This window comes from Equus quagga, chromosome 1, assembly GCF_021613505.1.
Source record: "Equus quagga isolate Etosha38 chromosome 1, UCLA_HA_Equagga_1.0, whole genome shotgun sequence".
In the NCBI taxonomy this organism is placed as follows: Eukaryota; Metazoa; Chordata; class Mammalia; order Perissodactyla; family Equidae; genus Equus; species Equus quagga.
Window position 1 is genome coordinate 42241568 of NC_060267.1, and position 24445 is coordinate 42266012.

The window sequence follows — 24445 nt, forward strand, 5'->3', positions numbered from 1 at the left end:
TCCCCTGAAGAATCAAGTACATATCAGAGAGAAGCAGAAACAAAGCCTGAAAGACAGGCCAGGAAGCTGTGAAAGGCGAAGACTGGTAGATGGAGACTATTCAATCTAATTCAATAGACAAATGGAAGACGCCGAGAGTTTTAGACCCAGGAAGTGCAAGTATAGTCTGCCTTAGTGTCCTAGAAGGCAAGTGCAAAACTTCTCCAAACCATTCATTTGCCATCTAAATTCTCAGATATAAGCAACAGCTAATCTAAATTTCATTTTAGTATCTATGCACTTAAAACGACTCTCATTGGTGATATTGGAATTACGAAAAAAAAAACCAAACCTCAAAAGATAGCTGGAAGGCAAAGTCAACAAAGAACTTGAAGACAAATTAAGAAAATTTATGACGAATGTAAGCATTCCACTCTTCGTAAAGTCAACCTTCTCATACTCAACGTGATTAAGTTTAAATCCTGACTCAAGCAAAAATTTCTTTTAGAATCTTACTGCCCTTATTCACATATCTGAAAAAGACATGGTATTAGTTAACGTAATTAAACAGCAACAGAAGTTCTGCCTTCATTCTACAAAGTGCCTTTGATATTATATTCCTGGTGCTATTTTTTTGATTATGTGGACCATTTTAACAAACTGACACCTTCCTTGCTCCACTTCCCCAAATAGGACTGACACATCTACTCAAATAAATGTATAAGCCCTAGCCTAGAATACTATTCCCTCCATTCTCACCCGGCTAGACCCCTCTCATCCATCCTTCAGGTATCAGTTTAAACCTTCTTTATGAAGCTTTCCCTGATGCCCAATAGACAGTAGGTGCCCCTGCTAATGTGCTCCCTCAACACCCTGTACTACTTCTGCTGTCAAGATAATCATAGAAAAAAATAGAAGGAATAAGTCAAAGTCAATATGCAGTGCTCCTACCAGCTTCCCTCCCCTACTCTACTCTGAGTCAGGCTTATGTTCCCCCAGGCAAAAGAGTGGAGGATTCATCTCTGCAGAAAGCAACCAGGCCAAGAAAAAAGACCCACAGTTACTGATTAACTGGGAGTCTTTCAATGAAATGGCCCATCGAAATGATCTTATGCTTGATAAGCCCCATCCATGCCCAGAAATCTTCTAAAGAGCTTTTTACTGCTAAAAAGTTTGGAGGAAGTCCACAAGACAACCCCAACTTCTGACAGCAATAACAAGTTTGGGAGGGTATTCCCATGACCACGGTCAGTTTCAATAATTTACTAGGACTTACAAAACTCACTGAAAGCTAGAGCTGTTATACTCACAGTTATGGTTTATCACAGCAAAAGGATACAGAATAAAATCAGCCAAGGGAAGAGACATATGAGGCAAAGTCCAGGAGAATTCCAAACACAGAGCTTCCAGTTGTCCTCTGTCAGTGGAGCAATGGACACTGTTAACTACTCCTGGTAGGGATGTGATACAATATGCACAGAGTACCGCCAACCAAGGAAGCTCCCCAAGGCTTGATGTCCAGAGTTTTTTCTGGGGCTTGGTCACAAAGACATGGCTAACCCCCAAGTGGCTGACCTCAGTCTCCAGCCCCACTAGACTTCCAGCTGGTACCCATGATCCAAAGCATTCACCATGAACCACACTGTTTTAACTATCTAGTGAGGCCCAAAGCCCCCAGGTAAACAAAGACACTCTTACCAGGCAGGAGATTCGAAGGGCTTAGAGACTACCTCCCAGGAGCCGAGGGCAAGAGCTGGACCTCTCTCTGGGCAAGGCTAAATTCTATACTATACAAGCATATACCATGTTTTCTAAACTAATACGTACAGAGTCATAATAAAAATATGGAAAATTTATCTAACTAAAATTACATTACTACAATGAGAAGACGGAAGAGGGGATGTAGGAGAGGAAGGAGGGAGAGAAAGTACGAGAGCTAAATCTTTTATCTTCCATAGGAGAAAGTCAAGGAATAAAATTTAAAACTAAAAAATTAAGAAGAACAGTAAATGAATGTTATTTTAAAATATGGAGAGCACTACAAGAAGAAAAGGTTGCTTCTGAGGAGTGGGAATTATGGATGTAGCAGAGTGGGACAGGAATTTGCTGTATTAACTATTGTAGACATGTCTTTTTAAAGCATATATATACACATATTGTCAATAAAAATTAAAATACCATTTAAGAGAGGACTGAGCATTTTACAACTAATCAGGACGAATACCAGCAGGCCTTAAGCTGTACAATAAAAGGGCATGGGGGGTACTACTTACATTTCTTTGTTTTCTCAAAAGATCAGCTGGCCAAAAAACTCAGTTAGGAGTCAGAGTTTGAACCTAACCTAGGATTGAACCTAAAAAGCCAACTTCACAGCAGTGTTTATAAACTTTTTGACACTTGTGAACTACTTTATTGTTCTAACAATTCTCCCAAGAGATTTGATGCCAGACATACACCCAACCTTAAGGGTCACTGATTATCTCCCAATAATTCTCTAAGTTCTATCCTGCTATTTCACTTCCTTCTATTTCAGAAGTGCCATTAGGAAGTTTATCATTATACTCCTAAAAGATGCAATGTCTCCTTTCTCATAGACCACTAGGACTTACATTATGACTGAAATCTCACTGATCCCAGAAATTTTGCTTTGTAAGGATAGGAGAAAATATCTGAGAGAGAACAGACAAAAAGTCCTTCACAGTTTCTTTTACACTCTACTTGGCCTGTCCTTCACCTTTATGAAATGGACTCGTTCTACCAGTCTAAATCAAGTATTGGTTCTCCAGCCTCTGTCTATGCCCGTTACTGTGCCAGGTAAAGCAAGTTAGGGATCTACATGGGTTTATACATACTTAGCTCTGGAAAACACATAAATACACACACACACACACACACTCTTACATACCAAAAAACGTTGTGGATTAATCCTTAAACTGACAATATGCTTCGAACACTGTCATCTAAAAATCAGTCCTCTTTCATGCTTTTCAAATTAACAGCTTAAATAAATTTGCTAATAGACAAAATGTCCCATATCACAAGACATTTCACTGCCAAGTAAAACCACGGTTTTACTACTATACACTCTCATAACGATACTCCATAAGACTTACTAAACCATATTTGGATTTCCAAATACACGTCTTTCAATTTAATGTACTCTGGGAAAACTTCTGATGGGAGTTTCTCCAAGCCCCTAAATGTGCCTGGTGTTCAGAAAGAATCATTAGACCTTACAGAAATTCATCAAGGAGCTGGAAAACTTTGGCCCCCTGTTGGGTAAAGATCCAACGCTCAGTCCTTTGAGGAGATTTGATCAATTATTTTAAGAGCTGAGAGCTTCAGAGAAAATCTATTTAACTCTTCCCTCTCTATGAAAGACTTGGTGATGGAATTGCATAAATTAAAGTTTGCAAATGTCCCCAAATACCCTGTTATTTATTGAATTCATACCATACGTCAATAGAAAATATTATTCATAAAGCTGCTAGCTGTGCTGGATGTTGTGCTAGTCACACAACTTAGAGTGTGCAAGGATACTTACATGCTTAAACACACGTGCACACAATTAATCCTGTCACAATATCAGAAACGCAATTTAAATGCTACAGAACAGAGCTAAAAATCATAATAAAAACTATTTCATTTAAATTTAAATAAGTACGTTAAGCTCCAGAAAAAAAAGAATAAATATGTGAATGAAACCTAAAGGTTATATAAAATCTGTACTTATTTTTCCTGAAACCAATTACCCCATTACCATGGTCAATGTCCTCGGCTCTCACCACACACCGTCCCACTTAAATCTCATTTCAGGAAAACTCTATTATTGGTCATTTGTACTTTACTCATGAATTTAAGGTAATATATTACCCCTCCCAGGAACATTTACTTTTAAATTTTACCTTTAAAGTAAGATACAGTAAATTATGAATGACATTTTATGAAGGATATTGTGTTAAGAACTTATTTCCTAAAGTTTGTGAGTTCATATTATTCCTGATACTTAATCTTTTAGGCAAGTATTTTTTAAATGACCTACTGAGAAGCACAATTTTTAATTAAAATTTTTATATTTGAATATTAAAACCAATGTCTACTTTTACCCCAAAATACTGCCATTCTCAAGTAATAGCATACGAGTACCTGTCTAGGATTTTTTATCTAAAATAGACATAGGGTGGCAACTAAGATTTATCAAATGAGAACTTACTCTATAATCTGGGTATTGATCAATTTTCAAAGACGCTGATCACACGAAAAAAAAAAAAGAAAGAAAAGGACACGACCTGGGATGGATAAGTTTACATCTGGGGGAAAAAATACCCCAGTGATAACTACCTTTTATCTATTTCCATTTGAAGGAAAGCAAATCACTACGAAAGTATTGAGTACATGTCTAGTTTCAACTCCCACTGCATCCCAGTATACACTGGGGCTCCAACTGCACAGGCCTTCTCCCTCACGACCTCAGCTATAGTCCACTCAGCAAATACCTTTGTTCACAATCAGTTATTCTTTCGCTTTAAGGTCAGAACTTTCCAACAGTCTTATTATATCTTGGGTAAAAGGAAAGGTAAATAACTCTCACTGCGGCTCACTACATTCCAGGCACCATGCCACTTGCTCTATATGTAATACCTCATTTAATCCTCACGATTACTCTGTGATGTAGTTTTTATTCACTACATTTCTAGGTGTGAAAACTCAAAAAGCATAAGTAGAAGAATCAAGGTTTGAATCCCAGGCAGTCTGACTTCAAAGTTCAATTTCCTTTCAAAAAAGCTTTACTTAATTAAATAGGTAACCATCTCAACACATATATTTATTAACAGAAAGTTTTAATCTGGGTAGTCTAGAACTACATAACCAAATTCTCAAACTGGGACAAGAGATCATCCTTTGAAACCAAAGCGAACTAGTTTTGAAAGAAAGATGAAAATAAGAAACATTTATTGTGCAGCTACTTTATGCATTACACATGCCTTCCATCACCTTCATACGACCCTTTGATTTCCAGAAAATATCAAATGCTTTGCAGGTCCCTACTTTCCACAGGCTCCCCAGAAATGCCTTTATCTGTGTTTAAATATATATTTAAACAAACACAGAAGGAGCTTGGAATGTAGGTGTACCCCTTAAACAGCAGGGTCTAACATGTTCTAAAATACCCTGACTGCAAGCAGACAGGGTTTGAGTTGATATTGTCTCCTAAAACAAACAAACAAACCCCCGCTACATTATGGAGCACAATGGTTGCCAACACTGTCTGGGAATATCTGTTCAAGACTGAATTAGAGTGGAAATCACCACCTGCTGGGTGTTGATTCCAAACACCGCTTCCCACAGCACCTGATCTCCTGCGATTTCTCCTCAGGAAGAAGTTCTTTTGTGCCATCGGTTTTGACAAGGTGGCTGGTTTTCCCAGTGCTTTCAGATGCTCTGTGACAAGTCATCAAAAACTTTAAAGCACCACCACCCCTTCTTCTAAAAAGAAGTCATTAGATGTGCCAACTCAGAGGTTCTTCTGAGTTAGCTCGACAACAACTCCGCGGCCTCATTCTTCTGGAAGCATTCCCCCTTGTGGTGCACCACAGGAACACAGGCTTCCCACAGTCTGCCGCACCGGGCCAGGTGAACCTGAAGCAGCTGTGGAAGTCACGTGACTGAGTCAGCTTTCTAAAGGAGCTGGGTCTGGTCCAATTTTCAGAGAGAAGGCAACTCCTGTCTTCAGGGTAGGATTTAACAGCTACAGATCGAGAAGGGTGAGGACTTATTTAAGATCAACTATACAAGACAGAGTGGACAGAAGTCAAAAGGGGAAGATTTCAAGAATAGCAAGAAGGCTCTCCGCAAAAATATTCCCTATGGTTAAATATTTCAAATTGCACAATTAAAGTGTCATTCCTTGGTACTTATGAAAGTTACTGTTCCCAGGATAAAGGAGCTCTTTACACCATCAATCTCTCACATTAACATGTAGGAAGTGAATTTTCTGTTCTTCTCCCAGACAGCATTTAAACAAGAGGAAAGGCACCCTCAAAGGGGTGGGGAAAGTGTGCAGCAAGAGGCTGGTGCATCCAGAGGCAAAATTCCCCATCTCATAAAGCGTACCCCTGACATCAGCTGACTCCCAATCACTCAGGGCTTAATGATCCAAACAGGTTGATCTAGGCCCCTGGTCTTTTCCTGTTCTTATCGCTTGCCCATGGCATATATACCATATATTCCAAAATGCAAATATATACAGTTTAAAATAATAATTTTTATTTTATTTTATTTATTTTTTGAGGAAGATTAGCCCTGAGCTAGCTACTGCCAATCCTCCTCTTTTTGCTGAGGAAGACTGGACCTGAGCTAACATCCGTACCCATCTTCCTCTACTTTCTATGTGAGATGCCTGCCACAGCATGGCTTGACAATTGGTGTGTAGGTCCACACCCAGGATCCGAACCAGCAAACCCCAGGCCACTGAAGCAGAACATGTGAACTTAACCACTGCTCCACTGGCCCAGCCTATAATTTTTATTTTAAAATCCCTATAAGAGGAATAATGAACAAGAAATTTAAAAATCATTAATACAAATAAGACTTGGAGATTATCTACAGATTTCCTATCTACCTTCATTTTGGGTTTCCAATTAAGACAGGTAATTAGCAGTTGGTCCTATATGGAATGTGAGGTTATATGAATAATAAAAATGTAAGTTTGTAAAGAGGCAGTGTAGTTTTCAGATTAAGCACAGTCTCTCGAGTCGCACAGACCAGGGCTGAGCCCCAAGTCAACACCCCCTTGCTAGCTGTATGACCACAGGCAAGATGCCTCATCTCTCAAAATTCAGCCCCCCCACCTGTAAAATCAGGATAAAAACAGTTTTGACTACATAACGTTGTCAGGAGGAGTGAAGTACAAGCTAATGCATGTACTGTGCACAATACCTTGCATACTGTAGAGATTCAATAAATATTAACTTTTATTACAATATTCGCATTACCATCTTCATGAAGAGAAGAGTATCTCCCTTAAAAATTTTTTAAGTAAATCAATCTTAATTTTGTTAGCATGGTAACAATCAAGTAGTTTGTAACAATATAATGCTTTTATAGAGAAATATATCAAAGTAGGAGGGATAAAATGGCATGATGTCACTTTGGATTTACTTTAGAAGACTACAGTTAAAAGGAGGGCTAGCAAAGCAAGGGACATATTTGATAACTGCTGAAGCTGGGGACCAGGAACATCGTAGTAATCTCTCAACTTCTGTGAGTGTTTCAAAACCTCCATAATTAAAAGGTTAAAAAGAATCAACTGGCCTAACAATATATATTTATTAAGAACCCTCCAGGAGCCCACTACAGTGCCATGAGATAACAGTCAACCATTGTTCAAAAAACAAAAGCCAAGGAGGCATTAAATCTGACCTTTCTGACATATTGACAAGAACCAAAAAATAAGAAAGAAAAGGGGATTTTGAGATTTTACAGCATCACAGATGCATTTGTGCACATGACTCATCACAAGGGCCCCAGCAGTCTTTCTCAACCAGGGTTCCTCATCTGAACCAGAGAGCAAAAGAAGACTTGAACAACTATTTTCTCATTCCTCCCAATGGAGAACTAGTCTGCTTCCAGACACATGAGAGAGAAACTCACTCATTGTATATAATGGATGCTTAGGGCCTTAAGGCTGAATTCCCTCTCTCGCAGAGCCCCAAATGTGGGGAAGGCAGCGCTACAAGCTCCACTCAGAACCCTCTGGCTCTTAGTTGACTCACAATTCTAGCAACCTCGATTCTCTTGTTTCTAGCCTCGTGCATATTCGAAACAGCACATCAGAAGGTGGGGATCTCAATAGCAGAAGAGTGACATCCTAATCACAGAAGAGGAATCAAAAAATGTATTCAAAACACACTCAGTGAACCAGCAAAGCAGAGCGGCCCACTTCATTAGAGGAAAGTGGCTCTAAAAGCCTCAGGAGTCCATTTATATCTTTTATTACTAAAAGTTAATATTTATTGAGTACTTATGATACTGAGTGCTTACAGGGAGTCATATGTCTGTAACAACGATCCTCCAAGTCACCAAAAACAATTAAACTCTACCCTACTGACTCAACCTCAGACAGGAACTAAGAGTTCTACTTCTCCGGGGGAAGAGACTGGGCAATTTTAACTTCCTTCTCTGTATTTAAGAGTTTTTAAAAATTTCTATGATGGCCACGCATTACTTTTATAATTAGGCAAAAATATTTTCTTAAAGGTACTTAATTTTAAGAACATTTCATCCCAAACGGCGTAAGTTTAAACCTTTTTTTCAGACTTAAGACAGTAAAACCTTCACACTGATTCATTCTCCAGTTTGCAGATAGGTACGCCTCTCACGCAGCAGTGATCGTCCTTCGTGTTAAGGAACATGTAATCAAAATGATAAGAAGAAAACTTACAGAGAATAAAAACCAAAATAATGAAGTGTTTAAAGGCATCTGCTAAACTGAGGAAGAAGAGAAGGTTTCATGAGAGTGGAGGGCTTTCAGCTTGACCTCCGAGGGCGGTGGGGGCAGTTGGGGATGATGTAGCAGGAACGGGCTGAATGACCCAGAAGCCTCAAAGAGAGAGAGCAAAACATCTGAGCCTGGCACGCCAAGCAGTAAAAAGCCACTGTAAGTTCCTGGAAAAGGCAGTAATGCTTCTTTATTCCTTCATTTAACAAACTAATAAAAACAACCACATACATCATGAAAAGTACTGCTGTAAGTGATATGAGGGATACAGAGACCTAACAAACACAGATCCTGCCCTCAAGCAGCTTATTAATAAAGCATCACGACGGCACACAAACACAAGACTGGCAGTGGTAGGTCCCATAAGAGAAGGCAAAGAACCTCAGGAGGTGAGTGGTGAACAGTCTGGCAGAGGAGACGACGTAAGCTTTCCCAGAGTGGGTGAAACAATGAATGTCATACTTTCAGGCCAGAGGCCAGAGGTAGAGAAATCAGCTACATATGAGGACACTATTGTGATTTAGGCATGTGACAGAAGGAGCCAAGGGTAGGAACAGAAGAAAAGAGGAGGAGGTGAATCCACAAGATATTTTTTACAGAAGAAACAGTAAGACCATAATACTCTGCCATAGAAAGAATGAATACAAAATAAAGGCTCTGCTTACATAAAGATTTATGAAGTCAAGATGTACATTCATAAAATATCTAGAGAGAGAGAAAATATATAATAATGTGTTTGATCATGTTCAGTCATCTCAGAAAGGGGGGAAATGTACATTGACCACTGGGACTTAGAGCCTTGAAAGTCAGAGGACCGTGATGGCCAAAGAAGGAAGGAGAAGGTATGAATCCCAAGCACAGGGACCATCACAGACCAACAATTCCACAGAATGGTAATGATAAGTAATGATCAGAAGACAAAGCAGTTCAGAACTAAAAGGATTCTCAGAGATCACACGTCTGTTTTTTGTTTTATTTTTCAAATAGACTTCACTTTTTAGAGAAGTTTTAGGTTCCTAAAAAAATTGAGAGGAAGGTACAGAGATTTCCCATATAAACCCTGCCCCCTCACACGCATAGCCTCCCCCATTATCAGCATCCCCCACCAGAGGGGTACATTTGTTACAACAGATGAACCTACACTGTCATGCATCTGTTTCACAGATATGGAAAGTACAAGCCAGTGCAGTGAAGTCCCCTACCCAAGGTCACATGGCCAGATGCTATCAGGGCTAGGACCAGAATGCCTGGGTCCCAATCCTGTATCGTTCCCAGATAAACCACAATGCATTGAGTGAAGCATACATGGCCAAGTACAGATTCCCTGACACTCACTCCATAGGATGCCTAATTTCAATTTGATCTGTAAAAGTACTCTTGTCAAGCACCAAAACACTTAACTTTCTTTAGGATGTAGAGAGAACTCTGCTTTTCTCTGAGACATCTTCAGTCTCAGCCTACTAGACCAATACCTACTGTCTGGACTCTACATGCTAATTACCATGTCCCACAGCTTCCCTATATTATGTAGTAACTAATGTAAAACTTCAACCAGTGAGAGAGAGTATTCCTCTGCAGACTGAAATTGTAACTATTTTCTTCGTAGAGCGAGATCCATGGAGGTGTTTTCACTGATAAAAACCCATATTCCATCTTTGCCTAGCTCAAGAGATTTCCCACAGTATTTTTAAATGATTATCCAAAGGTTAACAATAAACACCACGTTGGCTGGCTCATCACTGGAAACAGCGCAACTCCATATCCTAATGAGGAGCAAAGTTTGCTTTCCTTGAGAAGAGTAAAGCGTTGTGCTTTCCCAGTGATGTTCTAAAGTTCAATGAAGGCAAGTTTCTCAGGGGCAGGGCCACCCAACTTCTACTGCTCTTGTCTCTTTCACAAAGACATGGAGAGTGCTGAGGACACAGCAGGTACTCTGCATCTATGTGTTGAATGGAAGAGTGTGGGAGTATAACAACAACTGCCGCCTGAAGAACCAAAATCTTAAAAAAAAGGAAAATAAATTCAGCTTATAAACATAGAGGACTAAAATAAGTTTCTTATTTCTTCTCTGGAAAATTATTAGAAGCATTTAAGTTTCACCCTTCATACTGAAGGAAAAAAATAATTTCTCTCAAAACACCACCACAGACAGAGCTTGAGCTATTTCACCAGATTGTCACAACCCACCTTCCTCTCTGAGTCCACAATACAAACTTAATTAATACTCTCCAAGGAAACACGAATATGTTCTTTCCTCCACCAGAAAATTAACAAAATTACACTTTCTGGGAGACAATCTCACATCTTCAGGGTTTGGGAGAGCTTTAGGATTTGTCTCCTCCAGTCTCTGAGAGCATGGAGAAGACAAGCTCATGTCAATTTCTAAAAAAAAAACCATCATTAAGAGCACTGTTTGAGTATATCTTTCCATTGGCAGTATTTGAATAAAAAACGCTGTTTTTCAGACACAATGCACTCTTCAGATATATGCATCTACATAACTGCTTTACCCTCCTGATTTTTCTGATATGTCTTTATACCCATTTTAACACATTTCTTCACTTATTTCAACCAGAAAATAAGTTTAATTTCTCCCCAAATTTGCTTCCAGAAATTTGCTAACCAAATATAAAAAATATGATATATAAAGATATTAATATAAAGGTAAAAGTGACACAGAAATGATTTGTCAAAAAATACTGGATAGTAATCGAACATTCTCTGAACCTCTAATTAATCTGGGTCACTCTACAGCTTCCTGCAGGGTTCTAATCTGCAGTGTTCATAAGAATACTCCGGGGCGGTGTGAAAATGCAGATTCCCGGGCTCCTCCCCTAATATGGCTAGTGCTACTGTGGGGCTCAGGAATCTGCATTTTTAATAAGTATCTCAAGAGATTCTGATTCAGGGCCACAACCCAGCTCCTAGAAAGCTAATTAATGGCAAGGGGAGTAATGCAATGTTGGCATAAATCAGCATAGGGACAGCCTGAGTTTCACTTCCAGGCCTGCCTCTAACCAGCCATGTGACCAAGGTTTAACTTCCCTAGGCCCCCGTTTGTTCGTCTGTACAGAACAGTGTTGGACAGATAGCTATGGTGCCTTCCTGCTATGAAACTGTGACATGTCCAAAAAAAAAAAAGGTAGCTATATAAATGTGGACGCTACAATTTTCCCAGAAAACAGTCTTTAAAATATTCTTAAGTAATGTTTATCCAAGGATCTCTACATCAGGAGACAAGAAATCTCTATACCTTAAATATGTCAGATACCCAGTTCAACGTCAAATGTTAGACATTTGAATGAAATCACACACTTGTACACACACATATATGCCTACTTTGTGGCGTAAGGCAGGAGTGTGTCCACTAGGTGTTCAGTTGAAAAGCTCACCTGAATCTGGATTATAAGAGCAGTTAATTTGCATAAAAATTTTTACCAGATATCAAAGACCACAATCTTGACATCATTAACCACATTCCAAAAGAAGCAAGGTACCAGTTAAGCGGCATCTTTTTAGGAAGTAATTATGAGAAGCTACTCTTCTCTCAGACGCTGCTTTAGGGGAGGAAGGGCTGACTGTACAAAGACAGAAGTTGCGGCTGGAGTGTCTCAGCATTTAAAAATCTGTAGAGTTTGCTGGAGCTGAGATGAAACATTTATCCTTCTCTTGCAACCACTTTGGTTTCTAGGGAACTGCCTGTTCCGGCGGAGGCAGGCTAGGAGAGCTACATCCAGAGACACACAGACAACACACACCAAAGTTAACTGGAAAATTTCAAAGTGCCTTTTTATGCCTTTAACTCAAAGATGAACACATTTCAAGGTGACCCAATCCTCAAGTGACAGGCAGTGTTTTAAAAGGGCCAGAGCTCTCCACTTAAACAATTTCTAGTGACATGTTTAAATCGCATCCTCAAGGGCTCTATCTGCTGTCTCATTTACTGGTCTTTCTTTCCTGGCAGAGGCGTCCCATTTTAAACGAGCACTTGAAGTTCGTCTTCCTTCCTAACAATTAAAATCCACAGGGCTTAGACGCTTAAAAAAAATTTTTTTTTTTTAACTTAGCAGGTACCATAGAGGACTTTTAATTATTTAATTAAACAACAAACCCAAATTACTACTTTACAGTTTTTCCTATTCATCATAACAGTATCAGAATAATAAAAGACAGCCTCATCACTCATGCTTCTCAGCAAACTGTAAAAGACTTCTAGGATAAAATCAAAGTTCACGTTCATAAAAGGATGCCCAATTTAAAATCTAAAAACGTACGTAATCATTATATTGACTCTGTGTATGTATTTCACACCCAGAATACAAAGGAGTTTTCTTCTTTCTTCACTAAAATATTACTCCTAGTCATTATAGTAGAATGAGAAGATTACACTACAAATCTGAAAATTGGGTTCCTATAGCTAATGAAATACACCAGGCTGGTTTTGCTCAGTTCCTTTGCAGAAACTACTCCCTAGCAAAAATAGCCTTTCCCGAAAAAGCTCCCCTGGACTGTCTGTGGAACCCTCCGTATCTCTCCAATCTGACCACTCCTCCATCCTCACTCTGATCTCACTGTCATCATTTACAGGCCTTCTCCCTTAGCTGACTGCGAGCTCCACGAGAGCAGAGACCAGGCTATGTTCACTCTGGTCTCCCAGCCGTTACCATGAGCAACAAGTAACAAGTGCCAGGAACACTGGGCACGCGACATCAGTTTCTTTAAATATATATATAGGGGGCCCGGCTGCATCGCTGAGTAGTTAAGTTCGTGCGCTCCGCTTCAGCGGCCCAGGATTTCGCCTGTTCAGATCCTGGGTGCAGACATGCCACTGCTCATCAAGCCATGCTGAGGCAGCGCCCCACATGCCACAACTAAAAGGACCCACAACTAAAAATACACAACTATGTACTGGGGAGCTTTGTGGAAAAAAAGGAAAAATAAAATCTTTAAAAAAATATATGTATATAGGTATAAATTTATAACATATAAAAATAAATTTAAAAAATTTATTCTGCTCCCCTTCCCCTTCCCTTGCTTAACAATTGTCTAAATGGGAAGGGAAGTGGGAGGTTGAGCAAGGTAAATATTTGAGTCAGGTCAGGAGGGGGAGCCGGTGTAGCCCAGAGCGGCGTCTGGGAGCCCAAACAAGTGAGAGGGGCAGTCATGCACAGGGGGAGCCCAATTACAACATGGACTGTATCTGCATGAAGGGGCAGCCAGACATGAGAAGTCAAGACAAGCAGGGGAAGGAAGCTATCTACATGAAGGGGGGCCTGGCACAGATGCCACCGACCCCCTGGGGTATCAATGCAGGCAGCAGCCTGATGCAGGGTGTTGGAGCCCAAGTAGGACAAGGAAGGTGTCCAGCTTAGGGTGTCAGAGCCTGAGAAAGTCGAGAAGAATGTCTCCTGGGAGCGTGGTACGTACAGCTTAGCATGTGGAATGTTTCAAATATGGAAAGGGAAAAAACTGGAATAAATCCTGTAGTGTTGGACTGGAACTAGAAGTAACAGTGTGAACTTGTGGTTTTCCCTATACAGAGAGATGGAGATAGATGATAACCAGATTAATACAAAAGTAAGCATGTGTGGTACATACATTCTCCAGATCTGCCAAGTGAAGAGCTTGGGAACAGAAACACCCAGTTACCATGAACATACCTACTGCCCAGATCTTGGCTTCTAAACACCATTATCTACTGAAAGGAATGCTCCCTGGAGAAATAGCTGACTCCAATACAGTGGCAGGGAAAGTATAAAATAAGCCTTGATACCTTGTTAAGCCAGAAAACACAAAAGTACTTAAAAAATGGGGCAAATCAAAATGAGAGAAGTCAGGCGGAAGGGGCTCCCATTAGCAAAATCTGAAACAATTTGAATATTAAGTAATAATAGTAATAATTATAACCCATTGGGAAAATAGGAAACCTCAAATACATACTAATATAAATAAACATAAATAAATTGGAAGTTTGCAGAGGAACAGGATACTTAAATAGTTTCAAAGCACCACCCTACAAAACACATAGTAATTACAAAGGTTAAAAAGTAACTTTACAGTGGTGAAAGCTGGCAGATACCACCTTAATCGAGTGATCAAAATGAACATCATTGATAATGAGACAAATCAAAATCATGCTACCTAATAGGATGCAATGAGAAGAACACAGCATCATTTCTGTGGTATTCCAGCCAAAGATGCGTAACCCAAATCCAACATCAAAAAAAACACTGCAAACACAAACCAAGGAAGAACATTCTACAAAATAACTGGCCTGTGTCCTGCAAAAGTGTGAAGGTCCCGGAAGTCAATGAAAGAATGAGCAATTATTCCACACTGAAGAAGCCTAAAGCGATTTGACAAACAAAGGCAACATGTGATTCTGAACTGCATCTTTTTGAAATAAAGGACATTATTTGGGGTCAGCCTGGTGATACTGTGGTTAAGTTTGTGCACTCTGCTTCAGCAGCCCGGGGTTTGCAGGTTCGACTCCCAGGCAGTGATGCAGCACCACCCGTCAAGCCATGCTAGCACTGCTCCTCAAGCCATGCTGTGGCAGCATCCCACATAAAACAGAGGAAGATGGGCACAGATGTTAGCTCAGCGACACTCTTCCTCAAGCAAAAAGAGGAAAGCCGGCAACAGATGTTAATTCAGGGCAAATCTTCCTCACAAAAAATGACATTATTTGGACAACTGGCTAAACTTGAATGAAGTTCCTGGACTAGCTGGTAACAACGTATTAACTTAAACATTCTCATTTTGATGGCTGCAGTGCTGAGGCTGTTGAGGAAAATATCCTTGCACATAGGAAATGTTCAAATATCCAGGAGTGGTGATGCATCCATCATGTCAGTCAACAATTTTCCTCAAATGGTTCAGAGGAAAGTTCTTTCTACTGCACTTACAACTTTCCTAAAAGCTTGAGATAGTTTTAAAGTTTAAAAAGAGCAAAGTATAGCAAAAAAATTTTGTTATTCTGGTTTATGATCAATACTGATTGGGAGGATAATCCATCATTACCAATATCATAATTACATAAAAATAACTACTTTCATCTGGATTTGAATCTTACTGACGGTGAGACATTAAACAAGTTACTATGCCCTCAGAGCCTTAGTTTTCTCACCTCTGAAATGAGAATAATAATATCTACCACAAAGGATTACTGGAAGAATTAAGAGAGATAACATTTGTAAAAGTACCCCATTAAGCATAAAAAAATATACATATGTTAAGTATTAAGGAGAAAAAATATTGGATTCAGATATAAAATCCACACTATCTTAAAATATTGCACAAATCAATTTTACTGTCAAAATAAAATCTCAAGTTAACTTCACTTGGGAAATTCCCTGAAGAAATCTCAAAATTTTTTAAATCTATTCTTTCCTAATCTAAGCTACAGTCAAATTTTCACATGCTGGGCTGGTGCAGTGGCATAGTGGGTGGGTTCACAGGTTCACATCCTGGGCGCAGACCTACACACCACTCATCAAGCCATGCTGTGGCAGCATCCCACATACAAAACAGAGGAAGACTGGCAACAGATGTTAGCTCAGGGCCAATCCTCTCCACAAAAAAAAAAAAATTTCAGGGGGCCAGCCTGGTGGCACAGCAGTTAAGTTCACACATTCCGCTTCTTGGCGGCCCAGGGTCCACCAGTTCGGATCCTGGGTGCGGACATGGCACCACTTGGCACGCCATGCTGTGGTAGGTGTCCCACATATAAAGTAGAGGAAGATGGGCACAGATGTTAGCTCAGCGCCAGCCTTCCTCAGCAAAAAGAGGAGGACAGGCAGTAGTTAGCTCACGGCTAATCTTCCTAAAAAAAAAAAAAAAAAATTCACATGCCACTTAGTAAAGAATATGCTACCTTATGTTTTCTTTTTAAGCAGAGATTGACTTTTCTACCACAAAGACAAACTTTAATGCTTTTCTGTCTCACTAAAAAAAATAAATAAATAATAGAGATTCTTGAAAAGTGATTTAGATTATTTCTCACCTAAAATCTATACTCTTTAAACTATTGCATTGTTTATAACTAAAGAGATTCTAGTCCTCAGGAAACTATAAAAGAGAGGGTCCAGATTTAGAAATCCAAAAAACAAAAATAAAAGAAGACCAAAAAAAAGCCATCTCAAATCAACAAAACAAAATTATAAGAATTTTTCAGTATTTCTTTTCTTTCTTTCTTTCTTTTTACCTAAAGATCACACCAAGAGATGGGACTGGTTTCTAAACCCAGGAAGCCAATGTAAACCCAAAGACAGGAGTATAAGAGCTGGGATTTTACAAAAAGGCAAAAAACAGGCGGGGGGGGGGGGGGGGGGGGCGGGGCTGGTTTCCTCTGATCCCTTGGCCATCACTCCCAGCTCCTGACCCCGTGATGCTCCGACTGAGGTACATGGGCACATCTACACGTAGGATTCCCAGAGGAAGGCTGGTTTTAACATTTCTTCTTCAGTAACATCTAAACCCACTCTCATAATCCACCAAAGTTTGGATATTTCCAGTCTCCCTCAGGATAAGCTACATCTTCTCAGAAACCAATTGCAATGGTTAAAACGTGGTTATGGTAATTAAAAAAACCTTTCACATAGACATAGGCAAATCATTCCTAAAAGAGTCACAGTAAAATGATTCACCAGCTATCCACTTGTCTTTTCTTGCATAACAGACTGAGTGCCCTAGTTAGCACCAACAGACACAGCATAGTGGTTAAGCATGCGGCATCAGCACCAAACCACCTAGGTTTGAATTCTGGCTCTGCCACTTCAGCTCTGCCTAACGGGCATTTGGCAAGCTACTTACAACTCTCTGTACCTCAGTTTGCTCATCTGTAAAATGAGGATCATAACATCATCTTCTTCACAAGGCTGCTGTGAAGGCTACATGAGATGATTAAAAAAAGCATTTACAAGCCAGCCCTATGGTGTAGTGGTTAAGTTCGTGCAGTCCACTTTGGTGGCCCAGGGTTCACAGATTGATCCCTGGCACAGACCTATGCACTGCTCATCAAGCCATGCTGTGGCAGTGTCCCACATACAAAATAGAGGAAGACTGGTTAGCTCAGGGACAATCTTCCTCAGGCAAAAAGAGGAAGACTGACAATGGATTTTAGCTCAGGGCAAATCTTCCTCACCCAAAAAAAAAACGCATTTAGCATAGTGGCTGGAATATCACTAGAGCTCTATGTTCACCATTACCATCATACCTAGCATCTAGGCACAGTGTCTAGCACATAACAGGTGAGAAATAATTACTGTGCAAGCATCTTGTACTTTGCCTAACTTTAAGATTAAATTCCTGAAACTTAAAAAAAAAAAAAAGATAACTTTGCAGTGGAAAATCACCGTCATCAAAATCAGCAGCATTCTCTACCAAAGTTAGGCCTTAGGACTGGCAGAAATGAGCTCCCTACTTCCCTGATTCTTATCGAGATTCTCAAAGGGAAAATAAAAATTATAATGCAAGATGGTCAGAACACTCAGTTATCATGACCCACTTAAGGGGCAGCTTGGGTACATCTAATTTCTTAACTAGACAAAAATAAATGGAAAATAACTGCATATCACATTTGCAATTATTTTAATTGTAGCTTTGGCATGATGCCCAGTTTCTGAACCAGACCTGGCTCTCTGAAAGCAAGGACTACCCTTGTCCGTCTCATATCCCAGAGCCCAGGGTAATACTACCCAGTATAACAACGGTATTCAGCAACTACTTGTTGAATGAATAAGTGCTCTTCATAAAAAACAAAATCGCATGAAGTTTCTTCATTGAACAACTAGCTAAAGCTGATCTCTTTTATCCATGTTTAAAACAAACAAACTCCTCAGTAATCATGGTCCCTGATGATTCCGACTGTGGACATATGCCTAAAACAATCTCTTGTTAACACAACACGGAACCCTACAGAACTGTCCCCAAACCTCCCCAATTAAAAATCAGTAGTCAAGTACTTTTTTCTGTTGTTTTTCAGATATCTTTGATATTTTCCTTTTTGTACACAAGTGTCTACAGATATACAGACATAGAGAAGGGAGATCCTTAGAAGTTACTTTATACAATACCCCACGTTACAGGTGCCTCCAAAGAAAATCACATTTGAAAGGAAGCCACACTGTCAACATCCTTTATAAGCCTCTTGAGATATCTTTAAAGACAGCAGTAATGAAACTGAATTTTAAGGATACTCAGAAAAGAGGAAGATAGATGTCCCAGTTGCCCAAGCAAGGAGTAGGTCTAAATCCATTCCTTCATTCAACAGACACGATTGAGGGTCTGCTATGTGTCACTCTACTCTAGGCGCCTGAGACACATCGTGAACAAAAGAAAGATCTTCAATCTAGGGAACATTCCTTTATTACTAAAGTCCACATTCCAGAGACAGAACTAGAGTTTAAAAACATAAACTTGCTCAAAGGCAGTGACTAAAAGGGAACCAATTTGGGAGGGGGTTGCAGCAATCAACTGTCTTTATAAACACATCCTCTTACCATTCAGCAAAAGTTCTGGAACACCTCTTGAAGTCTAGACTTTAATTAAAACAATCACGTTTAAAGAAAAAACGTACCTATACGTGTTACGTATAATTTACGGCTAGTATTCTCAAAATTAGCCCCCCAAACAGAATTCTATATAATACTATTATTTCCTAACACATAAAATCATACACCATTTACCATAAATTATGTAGTACGGACACCTGACAAGTGTTCCGCCAGCACGACCACTTTGGGGATACATCTGCGTTAAAAACTATCTATAGAAAGAAATCCACCATTCAATCGCACAGGGTCTGTTAAGAGTGGGTAAGGAAGGTTTTTATCTGGTTTGATTTATTTGGGGTCTTTTGGGTTGGTTTTTGTTCTTTGCAACCAGGGAGCTAGAAGAGGAACGCGTGCGTTAGAAGACGAGAGTGGGATCCTCTCCGCTTCCCTTGGCTTTAAGCCGAGGGCCCGGGGGCGCGCGGGCGGCGGGGTCACGCGCCGAGGAGGGAGCCTCCGGCCTCCGCTTAGGGCGGCGGCGGCCCGGCGGCCCTGGCCGCGCGGCGAGCACCCCGGGGCCCCAGGCCAGGCCAGCGGCGGTGGCCGGCGCGCGGCGATGGGCAGGGGCGCGGCCCGCGGTCCTTACCCAGCTCGGTGCCCAGGTTGTGCGCCGCCATGGCGCGGTCCCCGGCGCCTGCCCTTCCTCCTTCCTGGCCGCCGCGGCCCCGGCGCGCTCGCCCCGCCCCGGCCCGCTGGGGGCGGAGCCAGGCCCGCGGCCCTGCGAGGATGCTCTCGGTGCTCCCGGCGAGGCGCGGACGTCGAGCACCAGCTGCAAAACCCGTCTTACAATCCTTGAGTTGCCGGCTGCGCCGAATAGAAACTTTTAGAAACTTTGAACTGTAAGATTGCGTCACCAGAGGGGAGGGGACCCCTCTCCATGACTGGGTGCAGAGCGCTGCAGCCCCAACCCCAAAATGGCAGCAGGGATCCCTCAGCCTTGGAAAGGAGGTCAAGGAGCAAACCAGGCCCCCGAGCGCACTGTTACTTCTAATCTGGACTTCGTGACCAGAAGGAGCGCCAGGACCTGAGACACGAAGGGACCTAGGAGAGAGAAGACCTGGTTTCTTAGCCCAGCTCTGACAGTAATTCAGTGTGACACTGGCACAACTGCCTTTCTCAGCTTCATTTTCCTCATCTGGAAGAAACGGCCTCAGCAATATTGTGGAGCTCTAAAACCCTGATTCTGTGATACCAAGATTTTTTTCAGCCTGACTTTTCTGTAACTAGGAGGTTAAAATCGTCTGGAGTCACTCAACATAGGCTACCAGTCAACTAACTTATCTGTACCCACAATGAGACCCCACCACTCTGCTGAAAGAAAGAAAACTCTCCAGTTAACTTGTCTCCAGTGAGCCAGTTACTGTGCTAGGCGCTGTCAGATGTATGAGAGCATGTGAGTCTCAGAACAGTCCCTCCAGGTATACCTTACATCTCCGTTGCTACGCCTACAGACACCAAAGTTGGGAGAGGAATCCGGGTATAGTAGAAATTGTGTAGGCTCCCAATGCGTTGAACTCTTCCTTAATCTACCAGCAATTCCACTTAATAACCAGGTGGTTCTAGGAATGTTACTTATTGTCTACTTATCTGTAAAGTGGGCTGATCAAAATATATTTGCCTCACGAAGTTGTGTTATGTGTGTAGAGCCCCTAGGACACGTCATGGCAGACAGAAGGTGCTCAACAAATGGAAGCTCTTATTGTCAGGTTCACACAGCAATTTTGAGGCTAAACAGGAAAAGTAATGCTAGTCTCATTCCTCTACACTGAGCCACCTCTTAGCCTCATCAACACGTAGCTATTGCTGAATATTTTGGATGTGTCTAGATCCTATTCATACATAGACAGTCGACCCTCGCTATCTGCAAGGGCATTGGTTCCCAGACCACCCCCCCTACCAACACCATCAAAATCTGTGGATGCTCAAGTCCCTTACACTATAAAATGGTGTGATATTCACATATAACCCACCCACATCCTCCTGTATACTTGAAGTCATCTCTAGATTACTTATAATAGCCAAGACAATTTAAATGCTATGTAAATAGTTATACTGTATCGTTTAGAGAATAATGACAAGAAAAAAAGTCCGTATATGTTCTGTACAGAGGCAACCATCGTAGGCCTTTCAATCAGCAGTTAGTTGAATCCATGGATGCAGAACCCAATTAGTGGATGAGAGCCAACTGTACAATAGCCTTTTACCTTTATTTTTATTTTACCCCAAAAAAGAAAAGCAAGCCCTGGAAGCCTGGAGCTGACCTGGCACTCACAGCTTAGCTGTCATGCGCCCTGGTAAAACATAAACAATTTCACAGAACACCAACATCAGCTAAGGCCACTGTGACCAGGAGGAATAAACAAAAACAAAACCACTGGTAATCATGTGTGAACACAGAAAAAACATGAATGCTGTCCAAACCAAAAAAATGACCAAACAGCCCTCTATAATATAAGATAGCAGTTAATATAAGTTAATATAAGTGACTTCACTTCTTTCCCCATCAGTTTTAACCTCACTCCATTCTTCTTGTGTTTTAGATGAGAATTGAGATGCCCTGTCATAGAATTATCACCACTTCCTGCCAGCATCTAATCCAGAGCCATGGCTGGCTTCCTTGAACCTTCCCCAAAGCACTGACCATAAGCCCAGCTTCTATGTCATTTGTAACACCCCCTTACTGAGACACCTCACAGTTTCCCATGCACAGCATTCTCCCTTGTTGCAGCAAGTCAATAAAACCAAATTTATCCAACTACAAGTGTGTTCCTGGTGGTCTTCAGCTGGAGAGTGCTGACATTCCTAAAAGGTACAAAGACAATAAATGGACTTCTATTTGTAGGGGCAGATACAACTCAAAGCCAGATTCCAAGCCATTCCTTATACATTCACGTATAGTGTAAGTTTATTACAAAAAGAAAAAAGCTGTGAGATCCTAACTCAGCTAAAAAATATGGTTTAATATAAGTTGCCCAAAATCAGGGCAGCCTTCTACGGCAAACATTTTAGCAATATATCTGACAAGAATTTCTCAAGGACTTTTTCTAAAACTGACCTATTGCACAGTACTAATCTGGAATTAATTTCCACAGTTTGAGAGTATGTTAAATTGGCAGCATTCAAGGAGATAGTGAGGATGGAGTGCAAAAAACAAGTTTCTTTAACGGGAAAAAGTTGCCAAGTTTCACTTTGTGATGGTCCCTTTTAAATTTATTGCCTTCTGAAATTTCTAAAGTATCCCTAAGGCAAGGCCTCTCAAAGAAAGATCTATAGACTAGCACCACTATATTGGAATCTCCCAAGAGCTTTTTTCTAAAGCAGATTCTAGGTTCACCACAGCCCTACTGAATCCGAATCTCTAGGATCCTGGAATCTGTATTTTTAACAAGTTCCCTCAAATGATGTTTATGCAAGCTAAATGTAAAGAATTATCAGCCTAAAGGCAGAGGAGAGTAAATATGCTTGCCGATCTGGAGCCACAGCCCACACGGATTCTTACAGGACTGAAACTGTCTTTAAAGTATACAGTATTGTATTTTTTTAGTCAATGCAAATTTTTCATGCTATTCCTTTTTATGAATACATTTTTTAATATAAGTTTTAAAGTGCCAGATAAATTACTAGTCTTCCCAGCCCCAATCCTTCTGTCAATTACATTTAAAGCTCTAGGAGTATGTCATATTTATCTTGAAGCCTCCTGAAGTTCCCAGCCCTGGGAGATAGTAGTAGTTCCAAAAGGCACAGACCACTTGTATTTGGTTCATCCTATGCCTAGGGTCTAGCTGAGGACTCAGCATACAGCAGGCTGTGAATAATTGTTAGCTGAATGATTGTACATTACTGTCCGTATTTTCTTACAGTGCCCATTGTTTTATCCAGTCCAATTTCATTTGACTGTAGTCTCTAATTCTGTATTTCTAAGAGCAATCATTCACAGGTTCCTTAGGCAAATATCCACTTAGACTATGGACTACCAACCAGTATTTCTAAGTAAGATGGGGGAAAGTATAGAAGCAGGGAGGACTAGAGTATGAAGATTAGAATCGAAATATTTCAGAACTGGAAGGAGACACAGAATATCTAATTCCTACTTCATGGAGAAATAAGAAAAATAAGAATTATATTGAGTCTTTTATGAAGTTAAATCTATTCAATTTAAAGAACAGTCTTTCATTCTGAGACTGTGTTGTTCACTACCAACTTAGATTTAAAAACGTTCTTTCTTTTATGAACATTGTGGTGGTAGATAATTTTTTTTAACAGCCTCACCGGGCAAGATTAGAAGCAGACCATTTGATCTTGCCCACTCTCCTTTTTTTTCTTCCATCTATTGGTCCACGAAATTCCAGAGTCAGGGAATCACTGTAAGAAGAAATATACACTAGCTAATATTCAGTGTTTCCTGACTTAAGCCCTTTACATCAATTATTTGATATTTCAAAAAAATCTATGTGTTAGATGATATTTCCAAAAAATAATCTGTGTAAAAACTGTCATCTCCCTTTACAGATAAAGAAACTAAGGCTCAGAGAGCTTAGACTGTAAGTGCTAGAGGATGGTTTAAGACCCAGGCAATATAACCTATAGACCACACATTGAAACTAGTCCTACTATCTTAGAAACCAAATTCATTAGACAAGCCTTTTAACCTCTCTGAAATCATTTCCCGTATTTAAAATGGGGATATTACCTACCTCATTGGGTTATTACCTACCTCACTGAGTTATTGGAAATATTAAAAAGTAACAATATTTAAAAACCAAGCAGAAAATCTAACATAAGGCACTTAATAAATACTATTTCCATACTTAAACTAAAATCAGTTATTTTCCACTTGACCAAGTTCCATTCTCTCATTAATTATATAAAGTGATTCAACCTATAAAGTATTATTACTGTTCATTAGCTATCATTTAGATGCACACATCGGCCATGATGCCACAGGTAAATTTGTTAGATGCCTCATTTGTTTCTTCAGGAATTCTATTGATTTTTAAAGTCACACTGGTCTAGGTGACACTATGTCATACTGGCAATTGTGCATTCTTATAGATAAGCAAGCTAAGCCTCCCAAGAAGGTTCTTGCTCCCGTAATCGTTTTTTCTCAGGAATCCTCCTAGGATAAGAGACCAACATGTACAGTAACTTATATGGTCACCCAATAGGCATCATTTTTTGTTTCAAAATATTAATCCTCCAGGTGTAAAATATAAGGTACCTACAAAGGGAAAAATTTCCCCCAGTCTGTTCTCAATTCCCCATTTTGTTGTTGCTCCCTACTGAAAAATTACATCCATTTCCCACCCCCCCCATTTTAGTATCAAAGAAGAAAAGGCTGCTAAATTAATAATTCCATTGAATTTAAACTACTAAAAGTGTAACTCATAAATTATTATAAATTAAGGTACATCTT

General features: G+C 40.3%; 1 protein-coding gene across 2 annotated transcripts in view; it reads right to left on the bottom strand.

Moving 5' to 3' along the window:
- The window catches only part of DERA (deoxyribose-phosphate aldolase), a 102696-nt gene extending 82544 nt beyond the window's left edge, over positions 1-20152 (bottom strand). Inside the window, exon 1 of one of the 2 annotated variants that reach the window (XM_046658958.1) lies at positions 19619-20152. In XM_046658958.1, the coding sequence (XP_046514914.1) occupies positions 19619-19649 (31 nt within the window). In that variant the 5' untranslated portion in view covers positions 19650-20152. The remainder of the gene's footprint in view (positions 1-19618) is intronic. The other variant, XM_046659049.1, reaches the window with a different exon arrangement.
- Between the last annotated feature and the right edge of the window lie 4293 nt (positions 20153-24445).